At 42.7% G+C, this 15,958-nt stretch overlaps 2 protein-coding genes across 2 annotated transcripts; both read left to right on the top strand.

Annotated features, from left to right (window-relative positions):
* Positions 1 to 642: 642 nt before the first annotated feature.
* LOC114545364 (serine protease 27) lies at positions 643 to 3,127 on the top strand. The gene is made up of 4 exons (XM_028563637.1): positions 643 to 836; positions 1,761 to 2,035; positions 2,142 to 2,275; positions 2,748 to 3,127. Exons 1-4 carry the CDS (start codon positions 643 to 645, stop codon positions 3,105 to 3,107), a joined length of 963 nt encoding a protein of 320 aa, XP_028419438.1. The 3' UTR covers positions 3,108 to 3,127.
* A 5,727-nt stretch (positions 3,128 to 8,854) lies between these two features.
* LOC114545363 (serine protease 27) lies at positions 8,855 to 11,890 on the top strand. Its single transcript, XM_028563636.1, has 4 exons — positions 8,855 to 9,048; positions 10,547 to 10,821; positions 10,928 to 11,061; positions 11,531 to 11,890. Exons 1-4 carry the CDS (start codon positions 8,855 to 8,857, stop codon positions 11,888 to 11,890), a joined length of 963 nt encoding a protein of 320 aa, XP_028419437.1.
* The last annotated feature ends 4,068 nt before the right edge of the window (positions 11,891 to 15,958 follow it).

The raw sequence follows: 15,958 nt of genomic DNA, 5'->3' as shown, positions 1-15,958 counted from the left end.
ACTGGGAGTCCAACAAGTTCCTAACTATTTTAGGCAGACTCACCCCAAAAGAATGGCAGATAAGCATTAATAGAGACAGATAAGCAGATAAACTAGTTTATTAAGCAGATTTTTTTCAAGTGTATTTAGATTTGCATGTTTTTCTCCTTCTGTGCTTAGTGTTCTAAGGGCCTTTCCTGAGAACAATGAGTTATGAGCAGTGAGTTTTTTGACAAGGCATGTCGAGTAAAGCATCATCATCTAATCCAAAGTAGATCTGAGTATGGGTTTGGCAAAAGCGCAGATTTTGTTACATGATGAGGCAGTCGCCAGTTGAAAAATTTGGAACCTAGACTTTAACATGAACTGGTAGGACAGTTAAAAAAAAGATTATATTTTCACAAACTGGATCCTCAGGTTTTTTCAAAACATTTTTAAAATGGAGATTTCTTCTACAATTAAGTAAACCACAGTTCCAAATGTGCTCACAAATGCATCTGCTTTTGTGCATCATCTGCTTCACCCTAAGGAGTTTTGCTTGACATAGTTCTGTCTGTGTTCTAAATTTCAGGATGTCATTCCCAGCAGCCAGGTAAGCATCGTTAAAGGTTCAATTTTCGTTTCCTTCCGTCAGCTATGTTGAGGATTTGTTGCATTTACTTCATGTTTAACTCTCTCCTCTTCTGTCTGTCAGTATGTGGAAAGGCTGTACTCAACACCAGAATTGTGGGAGGTGAAGATGCGCCTCCAGGAAGTTGGCCCTGGCAGGCCAGTTTGCAGAATGATGGTAGTCACTTCTGTGGAGGGTCCCTAATCAACGATCAATGGGTGCTGACAGCCGCTCACTGCGTGCCATTGTAAGGGATCACTGTTGCCAGTTTTAGTTTATAAACTTTATGCTTAGCTATGGTTAGCTTTTGTTAATAAAGACAAGCAATACACAACATGTGTCTTCAAACATGATAAAACATTACTTCCCTCATACGTTGTTGACATTATCTCATACATTTCTATCAGGGACAGCACGCTGTAAGCAATAATATTGTAAACATACATACTATATACACATACAAAGAAACGAATGATGCAATTATGCGAAAGCCTTATTAGCGTTAAGATTCTCCTACTTAGCATAACCCTGATAGATCCAAACTCCACTCAAAAAACAAGCATTTTTTTTTAAGTATCTACAGCGGTGCTTCTCCTAAGGGTATGAATCTTTGCCGGCCTTAAGATTCAAATTGATTACGATTATCCTGACAACGATTCAATATCCCAATGCGCCACCTCCTCAATTTTTTTTATATACTGCTCCATCCACGTGGTTTTCACAAATTCCAGCAGTCAGATATATAAGAACTCCCATTTTTATTGCATCTGCCCTTAGAAAGCCACTTCCTGAATGTAGGAGTCTGAACACACAAGACAACAGGCAAAAGGCAAAAACAAAAAACAGCCAACTGAAAATCAACAAGCAACATCACAGGCAATAATCGATTATTGTCTGTCACTGCATCACTGCTGAATCATCCAGGTCCGCATCGCGATGCATTGATGCAATGATTCATTTTAACACCCATAGCGTCTCCCCTGAGTAACATGAATACACAGACACAAACTCAGAAGAACTTGTCAGAATTATTATCCAGAAAATGTATCCAGACACGGACTGTGTGTCAATATGGGTGTAAATAAGGCCAAAAGAACTAACACCTGTAAAACTCAACTGTAACAGTGAAAAACTTACTAAAATGTACTCCATTTACTTCTTTGTCTTCAAGTATTAACCTCGGAACTGTAGTGTATTTGGGCCTCCAAAGCCTGCCGGGTCTAAACTTGAATGCAGTGTCACGGCATCTGAGTGTGGTCACATCCCATCCTTCATACGGCTTAGCGACCAACGTCAACCGTTTCGACAACGACCTGTGTCTCCTGAAGCTGTCGGCGCCTGTGAGTTTCACGCACTACATACAACCGATCTGCTTGGCCGCAGAAAACAGCACTTTCAACACCGGGGTTGAAAGCTGGATCACTGGTTTTGGTATTACTGATAATGGTAAGCTCAGACTGTTCCCTTTTATCACACAATGATGCATACAGATGTGTATTGTCCTTTTTGCACACCAATTTTAAATATGATTTTTTGAAATATCTTTATTTAGGTACAGTTGCCAACATCTTGCAGGAGGTGATGGTACCGATAGTGGGAAACAATCAGTGCAGATGCACCTATAGTGATCTTACAGGGAACATGATGTGTGCTGGGGTCCCAGCTGGAGGGAAGGATTCATGCCAGGTAAGCACCCCTTTGTGTGCAGCCTATTTGTTATGTAATGCCTTGTTGAGATGTATTTTACAGGGGAGAGCAGGATAGCATCCTGGGATCAAGTGGATTGGTTGCCAAAGACGCCTACAATAAACAAATCTTAATTCACATCCAAGAAATGTTTTGTTGTTTCTGATGTAGGCTAACTGTTTTCCCTTGCTTCCGATCTTTGTGCTAAGCTAGGGTAAACACGTTATACAACTATCAATGGATTGAACACACAGAGATGAAGCCGATATACATTTTATATATCTCAATGAGCCTTTCACTTTATTGAACTATTAAAATAATGTTTTATATATTCATTCCCAAGAAAGTCAGACTAACCGTTACCAAACAGCATTACTGGAATTACACTTCAGCAGGGTGAATGGTTTCAAGACAGGTCCTCTCCTAAAATATACCTAACACTATCCTAATAACAATCAATTTCTTTCCAAAGGCAGACTCAGGGGGGCCAATGGTGACCAAACAGGGGTCTACGTGGATCCAGAGTGGAGTTGTGAGTTATGGTAAAGGCTGTGGCTTACCCGATATTCCTGGAGTTTACACCCGTGTGTCCCTGTACCAGGAATGGATCAGCAGCGTTATCGCTGGCAGCAACCAACCCGGCTTCGTCGAGTACACCTCTGCAGGAGTTGACAGCGACCAGTTCTTTGAATGTCCAACAACAGCACCCCCACCACCCACCACACCTGATGGTGGTAGTGTGTTTGACAGTGGTGAAAGCATGATCCACTTCTTCCGCTTCCCCTCACTCTGCCTTCTAGTTATTTCGCTGTATGTGCTGGGCGGAGCATAACAGAGAAATGTCAAACTACAGTTTAGGGTTTTTATGAAATCAATCAATGTTGTAATAATCACAGAATAATCACAGGGGAATTACTGGAATTGTTGGGTCTTTGTAAATTATAGAGTGTGGTCTAGAGATACTTTATCTGTAAAGTGTATTGAGATAACTCTTGTTATGATTTGATACTATAAATAAAATTGAATTTGATGGGATTATCCGAGTCATTTGTCTATTAAATTAAGGAGTAACTAAAAGTGCTCATATTATGCTTTTTGCTTTTTTTCCCCCTTTCCTTTATTGTGTTATATATCTTTTTGTGCATGTTATAGGTTAAAGTGAAAAAGCCCAAAGTCCACCCCAAAGGGACTTACCATCTCCAACAGAAAACTCCAAACAGCTCTATTGTAGTCCAGCCTTTACTTCTGTGACGAACGTGCGTCACTTTGTAACACACGTTATAATGCTTGCCTAGCTACTAGCATGGCACGCCCTCATACTCTGCTTTGGTTTCACTCACCACTGAGTCTGACTTAATGTCCCACCCACAATACTATCTGACTATGACGCAATTAGTCTAATTAATTAAACCAATATCTATCAATTTGTCTTCAAGTTGCTAAAGGAAAGCAAAAATGAGCCCATCTTATTCTGATGCTGCACCAACTACCAACTCCTTCTTGCTTGATCTTCTCATAGTGCAGACGCTTTGCTGCTTGGTCCTGCCTCTGCTTGCATATTTCTGCCGATAATCTTGCTTTTCCTCTGCGAGAAACTATGAGCAGCTGCTCCTGGATACTTATAAATCACTGGACTATACATTTTTTTTTAGACATAGTAGTCTTGACATTTTCTGTGTGAGCGTGGCCTACCAATAGCTCAAGCCTGTCCTACATTGACTGGAAACGTGGTACTTAGCTAAAGCCAATTAGCATCAAGATGCCTCCCTTCTCCGTGGATGACAACCTCAAACTCCTTCAGAAGATTTCAGTTCCGGGCCCCTGGTTAGCTCACCTGGTAGAGTGGGCTCCCATATATAGAGGTTTACTCCTCGACGCAGCGCCCTTCGCTGCAGGTCATTCCCCTTCTCTCTCCCCTTTCAAGTCTAAGCTGTCCTATCCAAATAAAGGCCTAAAAATCCCCAAAAATAATATTTAAAGAAAGAAAAGAATTCACTGGTTAGAAGTAAACGTGGAAGTGAACGGACCATGTGGGAATGACACCACTTTACCATGGACCCAAAACAATGGACAAAAGCATGCTAACACACGGCTAATTAGCACCAACAAGACTACAAAGAAACAGGAGGGCTGTGGAACAGGTAATTAATCAACAAGTGCTAGTCCTCCCTGGAACTCTTTTGGTGCAAAGCCTAAAGGCCGTTTTATAGTTGTGCGTAGAATCGACGGCGCAGGTTCCGGCGTAGACGCAGACCCCTACGCCGTAGCCTGATGTGCCCCTCTCGAAAAATGTAACTGCAAGGCCGTGGCTTGGTATCGTTGCATTCCCCCACCGACTAATTTCCGGGTTCTCCTTCTCCATAAACAACATGAAATCAAGGAGAGGGTTCACTTTTCCTGCTACAGATTTCCCACCGTGGTCAGAAAGAACAGGGGAGACACAAAGTTTCTCTCACTATGACTCTAGAGTCGGTTCTTCGCACCGAAGCTAATCGGCGGCACTCTCACTTCTCCCTCTACCACACTCTCCCCACACACACACACACACAAACAAGCGCACAAGTTTAAACATCCGGCCACTTACATAGGCTACGGCGAGAGCTCTGCGTGGAGCCTCCGCACAACTGTAAAACGGCCTTAAGAGTAAATCATTTTCCTGGGAAATGGGAGGAAGACTAACGGACAGGGCACAGCGCCCTCAGATTTGTTATATGACCGGCTGGCCTGCATTATCATCCAGGCAAAGCGCGTCTTCAAGCCCTGTACTTAGTAGGACACAGCCGTGATGACCTCCATCTGATGACCTGGATTGCTTCTCATTGTCACACAGCAGGGTAAGGACAGAGCAATTCAAAAAGTAAAAAGCTACAGGGAAAGCTAACGACTGGGCTTCTAACTCGGATTGTGGGCGACTCTGCTGTAAAAGATCTAAAAAGCAATAAAACCACCAAAATACTCGGGTTTTCCCAAAGACATGGTGTCTGACTTGGCCCAAAGAATCCCTGATATTGTGGCAGCACACCCAACTGTGAAGAAAATTATACTGCATATAGGGTCACATGTTGTTGTAAAGCAACAGTCTGAATTGCTGAAACTGGACTTTATGGATCCGCTCCCTAAACGCGGAGGTGTTTATCAGTGGCCCTCTAGCAGTCAGAAGAGGAGTTGAGAGATTCAGCAGACTGTTGGCACTGAACATATGGCTTTCAACTGCATGTACCGTCCATTCTCTGCAGATCATTTGAACTTTTTTTCTGGGACCGGAGACATCTTTTTAAAGCAGATGGACTTTTCCTTAACAAGCCAGGAGTAAAGCTGTTCATCTCTAACCTACTTTACTTTCTGCGCCACACATCTGCTCCCTCGGCCAAGGACACGAGACAAGACACATCTGAAAAGGGGAAGCCATAAAGCGCGGCAGTGATCCACCACAGCCCCCACCTGAGCAAAGATTTGACCATGGGAGACCACAAAGCAGAGACGAGAAATCTCAAACCCCTCTTCACCCGCCCAACACCCCTCAAACCCCCTCACCAACCCCGACGTCTTTGAGGATCCGTATACCCCGCCCATGCCATCGCTCTCTCCACTCACCCTTTCCCCTCTTTCCCCCTGTCCCATGTTGGAGTTCACTGACCAGCTGAAGGAGCTGGTATACGCTGGAAGCAAATTTACCCCCCTTCCTTCTCCCATCATTCGCCCCCAGCATCAAACTGTCCCAGTTTTGACTAAATCACCGAAAGTATAACTCCAGGGACCTCTGCCCCCTCAACCACCGAAAGTAAAACGCCTGGCACTGATAAGGATGTTTGTGTACAAAATGCATCAAACTTTAACTGATATGTGCCGGGTCCCGGATGCATGCCTAGTGGCACTCATGACTCTTTCCAGGACAAGCTCGGACAAGGACAAGTGTCTTCAATTCTTCCTCAATTTATGTTGTGATAGGTAAGAGAAAAATAATGGTGAATCCGCAAAGTAAGGAGAATCACCTAACTGCAAACTTAGCAAATTTAGCATCCATTCCTCATCAGCCACAGCCAGTCCCAAATAATGAGACAGATAATTATTTTAACACACTAACACTAGCCTTACTAAATGTCAGGTTTTTGGCAGTTTTTATTATTAAGCACAATCTTGATTTATGTTTTTAGCTGAAACCTGGTTAGACCAGAATAACAGTGCTGCTGTTCTTATCCAGTCAGCTCCCTCTAACTTCAGTTTTATGAGTGAGAATAGAGTGAATAAGAAAGGCGGTGGAGTCGCCATTTTGTTTAATGACTCATTCCAATGTACGCAAATATCTTAAGGAAACTTTGCTTCTTTTGAATATGTGGCTCTTCAGCTAAGGTCCTCCCCTCGAGATATATTTTTAAATATCTACAGGCCACCTAAATACTGTGCAACCTTCTTCGATGACTTTACTGAACTGTGGTCTATAATCTGTATTAACTAACTGTGTAATTATTGCTGGTGATTTTAACACTCATGTTGACAACCCCCAGGACAGAGAGACCAAAGAACTGTGTTGTCCACATATCTGGAACAAACTCCCAGAAAACTGCAGGTCCGCCGCAACTCTGTTCTTTTAAATCAAGGCTGAAGACCTTTCTTTTTGATGTTGCCTTTCTTTAAATAATTGTTAATTTCTTATACTGAAGTTGCGTTGTTGAAACTGTATGACTATATAAGCATATAAAGACAATTAAAAAGTAAGGCCGGTGGGACCGTCCCGTACTGGGAATGGCAAGGATTGTGGGTGGACTACATGTATAGAGCAAAGGCTTATACATTGTCCCATACTAGCAGCCCAAAACCTCGTATTTTATCTGCTTTTATATTTTTTATTGTTTTTAACTGCTCCTTAATGTTTTATGTAAGGCACTTTGAATTGCCCTGTTGCTGAAATGTGCTATACAAATAGAGCTGCCATGCCTTGCCTTTAAAAAGAACTAATGTTTGGAATTTCACCTCTTACTCAATAGCATTCTTCTGTAGTTCTTAGTGCGCAGCTGTAAATGCAAGCTGCACACAAACAGGCATCAGGACAAACATGTTTGACTTGATGGCGTTTCTTCTTGCAGAGCTTCTCTATTGATTGAGTAGATTACAGTTATGGAATGTGGGGAGGTTGATGAAAGGGAAGAACAAATGATAATAGCTCCATGTAAAAGGTAGGACACTGTGGGTGGCGCTCAGTGTAAGGTTTGGGGTATTTATTGGAGAGGACAAAGTGAAGGAGGCACAGTTACAATGGCTCTCTACCAGTTTCTCTGGGGTTCAACCATGATGATCATTCTCTTATCCAGAGGTAAGAGTTTCTTTTAACAATATTTAAAAATAAATTGTATTACTTTGCTCATTTTAAGGGCGGACACGACTATCATGCTACTTTGCTAAAGTTGATGTGAGGGCACAATGGTTGGTCTTTAAAGACTGCTCCTAAGTAATTTTTTTTATATTTGTGAAAGGACTCATGTGGCATCCTGCCTGTAACCACTTCAATATGAAAAGATTACACTAACCAGTCACTCTGCAGTTCAGCGATGTTCCTCGAAGTGATGAACACCTTTTCTATATCAAAACACTTTTTTATATTTTGCTGTACGAAAACCAAAATGAAAAAAAAACCTTGTGACTGGGTTACAATAGCAGGAACTGGATAGCGGTTTTTAAATTTTGCCCTTTAAATTTTTCTGATTTTATAATGTAATCAAGAAAAAGCTCAAGTTAGGGCTGCTCAATTATGGAAAAAAAATCATGATCACAATTATTTTGGTCACTATTGAAATCATTGAAATCGATTATTTAACACAATTACTGACTTTTTGAAGGTTACATTTATTGAAAAAACAACATTATTTCTAAGTGAGAACCAAGGTAAAATAATATTTTACTTGCAAAACTTAAAATGTGCAAAATAAACGTTTCTCTTGATTACTCTGTTTTTGTGATCATCACGAGCCGGAAAAGTAATCATGCTAAAAATGTTGATTTGCACAGCCCCAGTGGCCGGGTTGGCTCAGTTGGTAGAGCAGGTGTACATATTTAGATTAGATAGACAAGTGTATTTAGATTTGCATGTTTTTCTCCTTCTAGTGTTCTAGGGCCTTTCCTGAGAACAATGAGTTATGAGCAGTGAGTTTTTTGACAAGGCATGTTGAGTAAAGCATCATCATCTAATCCAAAGTAGATCTGAGTATGGGTTTGGCAAAAGTGCAGATTTTGTTACATGATGAGGCAGTCGCCATTTGAAAAATTTGTAACCCGACTTTAACATGAACTGGTAGGACAGTTAAAAAAAGATAATATTTTCACAAACTGGATGCTCAGGTTTTTTCAAAACATTTTTAAAATGGAGATTTATTCTACAATTAAGTAGACCACAGTTCCAAATGTGCTCACAAATGCATCTGCTTTTGTGCATAATCTGCTTCACCCTAAGGAGTTTTGCTTGACATAGTTCTGTCTGTGTTCTAAATTTCAGGATGTCATTCCCAGCAGCCAGGTAAGCATCGTTAAAGGTTCAATTTTCGTTTCCTTCCGTCAGCTATGTTGAGAATTTTTTGCATTTACTTCATGTTTAACTCTCTCCTCTTCTGTCTGTCAGTATGTGGAAAGGCTGTACTCAACACCAGAATTGTGGGAGGTGAAGATGCGCCTCCAGGAAGTTGGCCCTGGCAGGCCAGTTTGCAGAATGATGATAGTCACTTCTGTGGAGGGTCCCTAATCAACAATCAATGGGTGCTGACAGCTGCTCACTGCGTGCCATTGTAAGGGATCACTGTTGCCAGTTTTAGTTTATAAACTTTATGCTTAGCTATGGTTAGCCTTAATAAAGACAAGCAATATACAACATGTGTCTTCCAACATGATAAAACATTACTTCCCTCATACGTTGCTGACATTATCTCATACATTTCTATCAGGGACAGCACGCTGTAAGCAATAATATTGTAAACGTACATACCATATACACATACAAAGACATGAATGATGCAATTACACAAAAGCCTTATTAGCGTTAAGATTCTCCTGCTTAGTATAACCCTGATAGATCCAAACTCCACTCCAAAAACAAGCATTTTTGAAAAGTATCTACACCAGTGTGTCTCCTAACTGGGGACTTCCACCGAATGCAGAACGGCTGCGGACCGGCTCCGCTGCGGACCGGCTCCGTGCTCCGCCGTCCGTCAACACCCACTAGGTCTGGATTTGTTGCAGCACGGATGTGGCAGCTGAAGTCACGAGGACCCACGAGATCTCGCAAATTCACATAGAATAGAACCACAAAACCAACAACAGCTAGTTTCCATCCAGAGGAGTAGAGGGGAAACCGCTCTGTGCTGTGTTTTCAAGGTGTAGTGCAGGGAAATATGATCCGCCGTGAGCACAGTGTATTTTATTTTGAATATTAACCAGAAGTTTTATTTTGTTTCTGTGCTCGACTTCCGGTCCCGCACTATCTGCCGTGTGCTGAATTGCTGCGGAGCTCTCTGGCGTCCAGCAAAAATAAGAAGCGCTGCGTATCTGCTCCGGAAAGCTGCGGATCGCCAGAGCTGTGCCGGAGTCGGAACGCAGCCGTTCGGTAGTCAGTGGAAATACACACGCCGACTTTAATGGAAACCTATTGACTCCGCCGCCGTTCCGGAGCGGATCCGCAGACGTTCCGCAACCGGTGGAAATTGGGGGTAAAGGTGTGAATCTTTACTTGCTTCACGATTCAATTTGATTACAATTTTCCTTGTCAATGATTCGTAATCCCGATGCATCACGATGGGCCACCTCCTCAATTTGTTATATATTGCTACACGTGGTTTTCATCAACAAATTCCAGCAGTCAGATATATAAGAACTCCCATTTTTATTGCATCTGCTCTTAGAAAGCCACTTCCTGAATGTAGGAGTCTGAACACACAAGACAATAGGCAAAAACAAAAAAGCAGCCAACTGAAAATCAACAAGCAACGTCATAGGCAATAATCGATTATTGTCTGTCACTGCATCAATGCTGAATCATCCAGGTCCGCATCGCAATACATTGATGCAATGATTAATTTCAACACCCATAGCGTCTCCCCTGAGTAACATGAATACACAGACACAAACTCAGAAGAACTTGTCAAAATTATTGTCCAGAAAATGTATACAGACACAGACTGTGTGTCAATATGGGTGTAAATAAGGCCAAAAGAACTAACACCTGTAAAACTCAACTGTAACAGTGAAAAACTTACTAAAATGTACTCCATTTACTTCTTTGTCTTCAAGTATTAACCTCGGAACTGTAGTGTATTTGGGCCTCCAAAGCCTGCCGGGTCCAAACTTGAATGCAGTGTCACGGAATCTGAGTGTGATCACACCCCATCCTTCATACGGCTTAGCGACCAACGTCAACCGTTTCGACAACGACCTGTGTCTCCTGAAGCTGTCGGCGCCTGTGAGTTTCACGCACTACATACAACCGATCTGCTTGGCCGCAGAAAACAGCACTTTCAACACCGGGGTTGGAAGCTGGATCACTGGTTTTGGTATTACTGATAATGGTAAGCTCAGACTGTTCCCTTTTATCACACAATGATGCATACAGATGTGTATTGTCCTTTTTGCACACCAATTTTAAATATGATTTTTTGAAATATCTTTATTTAGGTACAGTTGCCAACATCTTGCAGGAGGTGATGGTACCGATAGTGGGAAACAATCAGTGCAGATGCACCTATAGTGATCTTACAGGGAACATGATGTGTGCTGGGGTCCCAGCTGGAGGGAAGGATTCATGCCAGGTAAGCACCCCTTTGTGTGCAGCCTATTTGTTATGTAATGCCTTGTTGAGATGTATTTTACAGGGGAGAGCAGGATAGCATCCTGGGATCAAGTGGATTGGTTGCCAAAGACGCCTACAATAAACAAATCTTAATTCACATCCAAGAAATGTTTTGTTGTTTCTGATGTAGGCTAACGGTTGCTTCTGATCTTTGTGCTAAGCTAGGGTAAACACGTTATACAGCTATCAATGGATTGAACACACAGAGATGAAGCTGATATACATTTTATCACAACTCGATGAGGCTTTCACTTTATTGAAATATTAAAATAATGTTTTATATATTAATTCCCAAGAAAGTCCAACTAACAGTTATCAAACAGCATTACTGGAATTACACTTCAGCAGGGTGAATGGTTTTGAGACAGGTCCTCTCCTAAAATATACCTAACACTATCCTAATAACAATCATTCATTTCTTTCCAAAGGGAGACTCAGGGGGGCCAATGGTGACCAAACAGGGGTCTACGTGGATCCAGAGTGGAGTTGTGAGTTATGGTAAAGGCTGTGGCTTACCCGAGATTCCTGGTGTTTACACCCGTGTGTCCCTGTACCAGGAATGGATCAGCAGCGTTATCGCTGGCAGCAACAAACCCGGTTTCGTCGAGTACACCTCTGCAGGAGTTGACAGCGACCAGTTCTTTGAATGTCCAACAACAGCACCCCCACCACCCACCACACCTGATGGTGGTAGTGTGTTTGACAGTGGTGAAAGCATGATCCACTTCTTCCGCTTCCCCTCACTCTGCCTTCTAGTTATTTCGCTGTATGTGCTGGGCGGAGCATAACATGGAAATGTCAAACTACAGTTTAGGGTTTCCGTGCCCAAATGTCTCATTCACTGTGTTTGATATGAGCTTTCTTCTTTCAGTGTAGAAAATATGAAAGTGGAAATACAGAACTAAAACGTTTTATGAAATCAATTGCAATAAAATGTAATAATCACAGAATAATCACAGGGGAATTACTGGAATTGTTGGGTCTTTTTAAATTATAGAGTGTGGTCTAGACCTACTATCTGTAAAGTGTCTTGAGATAACTCGTTATGATTTAATACTATAAATGAAATTGAATTAGATGGGATTCTCCGAGTCATTTGTCTATTAAATTAAAGAGTAACTGCTCATATTATGCTTTTTGCCTTTTTTCCCTTTCCTTTATTGTGTTATATATCTTTTTGGTGCACGTTATAGGTTTACAAAGTGAAAAAGCCCAAAGTCCACTCCAAAGGGACTTACCATCTCCAACAGAAAACACTGTTCACAAACTGCTCCAAACAGCTCTATTGTAGTCCAGCCTTTACTTCAGTGACGAACGTGGGTCACGTTGTAACACGTTATAATGCTCGCCTAGCTGCTAGCATGACACTCCCTCATACTCTGCTTCTGACTGGCTAGTAGTCCTTTCCTAGCTACTGCACATGTGCGACTCCCAACAAAGATGGTACAGAAGTGAGATGCCTCACTCTGTAGCTAAAACAGAGAGCTCAACACACAGGGTGAAAAGAGGAGCTGCAGCAATGTGCAGTACAACAAAAAGATCGTGTTTTTTGAAAATTAAACCACATAAACCTATTCTGGTACAACCTCTAAATACAATTATGAACCTGAAAATGAGCATGATATGAGCACTTAACACCACACTGATACAGTAAGCAGTGTCCCACTTAGGCCTGTCACGATAGTCAATAAATCAATTAATCGCACAATAAAAAAAATGAGCTCGATAATTTTTCTGGCCTCGATAATTTCCATTTGCATGCTTGTTTGTTTTCCTCGTCTCTCTCTACCAAAGAGACTGGAGGACCACTCTCGGTTCCTTAGCGTAACGAGGAGTGGGACTCCAAGCGGAGAGAGAGAGAGACAGAAAACGCTAGTTGAGAGTTGAAGCAGGGTTTCCCGCAGCACTTTGCAGTTAAGGCGCCGTAAAAAAAAAAAAAAAAAAAAAAAAAAAAAAGTACATGAGCGATATCCACCGTGTTACTCAACGTCCTGTTTTCTCCCTTTCATGCCAAACCACACAACTGACATCCTGCAGGTGGAGGCAGTGGAGACAAGCTCGGACATACACGCCGCTGTGGACTTGTCTCGCAAGCGGTTTCAGGAAAGTGGCTGCATGTGTCCGACAACGCACAGAACATTAACAGTACAAGCCTACAGCTGTCCACGGACACAGAGTGTGGAAAGTTTGTCAGAGTTGTGCCAGTGTTTGTGTCGGCCCGCTCCCACGAAGTTCCGGCCTGCAGAAGAGCAGAAGCCGCACCTTTGCCAAAATGAAGACTGAAAAACAGAACTATTTTGGTACAAACATTTACTCGCCATGCAGCAGATAGCCATATAGATAGATTTAATTTATCAATTATATATTATTTAAATTTAATATTTAGTGTTAAAGCAGTGGTTCTCAACCTTTTTTGTGCCAGCGCCCCCCTATCCATTATCCAGGTCCCTAACGCCCCCCATCAAATATTATGTAGGCTAATGGTCTATTATTGTTGTTACTATTGTTATCAAAAATAATCAAAAAATCAAATAATTGAATGACAAACACATGTATTAGTTTCCCAGGTATCAAAAAAGCCATGTAAATAGAAATTTTATATATTTACAGGTTTTTAAAAAAAATGCAACCATTTGACATTCAAATTAAAAACCAGCAGCCAATCAAAACGACTAGATATGTAACATTCAAACTATAATTAGGTATTATCAAAAGGCCTGCTGCATGTCCCTGGTGTGAACCTCAGCACCTTTAGAAGATGACTATAATTTGAATGTCCTTTTTTAATTTGCCTCTCCCCGTTCACTACCATGCATGTTTTTTTTTCCTCCAAATTAAGGTCCCATGAGGTCCACAGGAAGGGGAGGAACTACGCCTCTCCATAAACTTTTTTTGGAATGGTCAATGGACCAAACTGACCAGGGGTTCCACGTTGTAGAAAATAAAAGTTCAGAGACAGTTAGTGGGGCACTGTGCAGCTGAAAAACAGCTACACTGTCACCCTTTTTACTGCAGAGGCCTACCAGAGTTTAGTGAAAGGAGAGAAAGGGAAAATAAAAGCGTGTGTGTGTGCCTCATCTTGAATACATGTGTTGCTTGCCTAAAGGTTTCCGAGTCGTCTTGCAGACCTAAAAATCTTTTGCCTTGCTCACCGCATTGTGAAGATAATATGCATAAATATGATTTATAACAAAGCAACAAGTGAGAAAAATGTGTCAAACTGTGTGTGTACGCCACGTGTGTTTTGTGTGAGACACTTATGGCCACTGAAGCAAACAATTTTCTAGTTCAGGAGTGTAGCTGAGGCCGCAAAGAGGAAGATTAAAGCAATTTACTCTTGCGTCTCTCAAACACACTTGACTTCTTTCTCCTTCACGACAGCTTAGAAATCAACAGATGCTGACTTCAGTGATTTTTCATTTTGTTGTGAGCCCAGAGCAAAAGACCGAGGACGGCAAAAAGGCAGGAAATAAAAGAAGGGAAACAAAGATGAAGGTAGAAAAGTGTGGGTGAAAAGGAAGACGCATTTGAATCTCTCACATGCACACACACAACAGGCCATAACAGTGACTCAGTGCTTAGTCAGATTCTACTCCAAGGATAAATTTTTTTTATACCCAGAAGAAAAGTGTGGAACTCAGGAACAGCGATAAGAAAGCAGCCTTTATTCAATGCTCATGAGATGTTTCTGGAGGAATAGCTGAGGGAACAGAAAGTAAACCATGACTGCATGGTTCAACTGCTACTATGATTGTTAGGGTTGGGTATTGTTTTTTTTAATTTTTTTTTGATACCGGTGCTAAAGCGATCCATCCATCCATCCATCTTCGTCCGCTTATCCGGTGTCGGGTCGCGGGGGGAGCAGCTCCAGCAGGGGACCCCAAACTTCCCTTTCCCGAGCAACATTAACCAACTCCGACTGGGGATCAGGCGTTCCCAGGCCAGGTTGGAGATATAATCCCTCCACCTAGTCCTGGGTCTTCCCGAGGCCTCCTCCCAGCTGGGCGTGCCTGGAACACCTCCCTAGGGGAGGCGCCCAGGGGCATCCTTACCAGATGCCCGAACCACCTCAACTGGCTCCTTTCGACGCAAAGGAGCAGCGGCTCTACTCCGAGCTCCTCACGGATGACTGAGCTTCTCACCCTATCTCTAAGGGAGACGCCAGCCACCCTCCTGAGGAAACCCATTTCAGCCGCTTGTACCCTGGATCTCGTTCTTTTCGGTCATGACCCAGCCTTCATGACCATAGGTGAGGGTAGGGCGAAAACTGACCGGTAGATCGAGAGCTTTGCCTTCTGGCTAAGCTCTCTTTTCGTCACAACGGTGCGATAGATTGAATGCAATACCGCACCCGCTGCGCCCGATTCTCCGACCAATCTCCCGCTCCATTGTCCCTCACTCGCGAACACAACCCCAAGGTACTTGAACTCCTTCACTTGGGGTAAGGACTCATCCCCTACCTGGAGAAGGCATTCCATCGGTTTCCTGCTGAGAACCATGGCCTCAGATTTAGAGGTGCTGATCCTCATCCCAACCGCTTCACACTTGGTTGCGAACCGATCCAGTGAGTGCTGAAGGTCGCAGGCCGATGATGCCATCAGGACCACATCATCTGCAAAGAGCAGCGATGAGATCCCCAGCCCACCAAACTGCAACCCCTCCCCACCCCGACTACGCCTCGATATCCTGTCCATAAATACTACAAACAGGATTGGTGACAAAGCGCAGCCCTGGCGGAGGCCAACCCTCACCTGAAACGAGTCCGACTTACTACCGAGAACCGGACACAGCTCTCGCTTTGGTTGTACAGAGATTGGATGGCCCTGAGAAGAGACCCCTCACCCCATACTCCCGCA

This window comes from Perca flavescens, chromosome 19, assembly GCF_004354835.1.
Source record: "Perca flavescens isolate YP-PL-M2 chromosome 19, PFLA_1.0, whole genome shotgun sequence".
NCBI classification, from domain to species: domain Eukaryota; kingdom Metazoa; phylum Chordata; class Actinopteri; order Perciformes; family Percidae; genus Perca; species Perca flavescens.
This window is presented reverse-complemented; position numbering and strand designations above follow the sequence as displayed.

Excerpts from the sequence above, each read along its gene's own strand:
- LOC114545364 (XM_028563637.1), top strand. The coding sequence starts at position 643 with ATGTTTAACTCTCTCCTCTTCTGTCTGTCAGTATGTGGAAAGGCTGTA. Across the intron at positions 837-1,760 it reads GCCGCTCACTGCGTGCCATT|TATTAACCTCGGAACTGTAG; the intron begins GTAAGGGATCAC and ends TTTGTCTTCAAG. Across the intron at positions 2,036-2,141 it reads TTTTGGTATTACTGATAATG|GTACAGTTGCCAACATCTTG; the intron begins GTAAGCTCAGAC and ends ATCTTTATTTAG.
- LOC114545363 (XM_028563636.1), top strand. The coding sequence starts at position 8,855 with ATGTTTAACTCTCTCCTCTTCTGTCTGTCAGTATGTGGAAAGGCTGTA. Across the intron at positions 9,049-10,546 it reads GCTGCTCACTGCGTGCCATT|TATTAACCTCGGAACTGTAG; the intron begins GTAAGGGATCAC and ends TTTGTCTTCAAG. Across the intron at positions 11,062-11,530 it reads GAGGGAAGGATTCATGCCAG|GGAGACTCAGGGGGGCCAAT; the intron begins GTAAGCACCCCT and ends TTCTTTCCAAAG.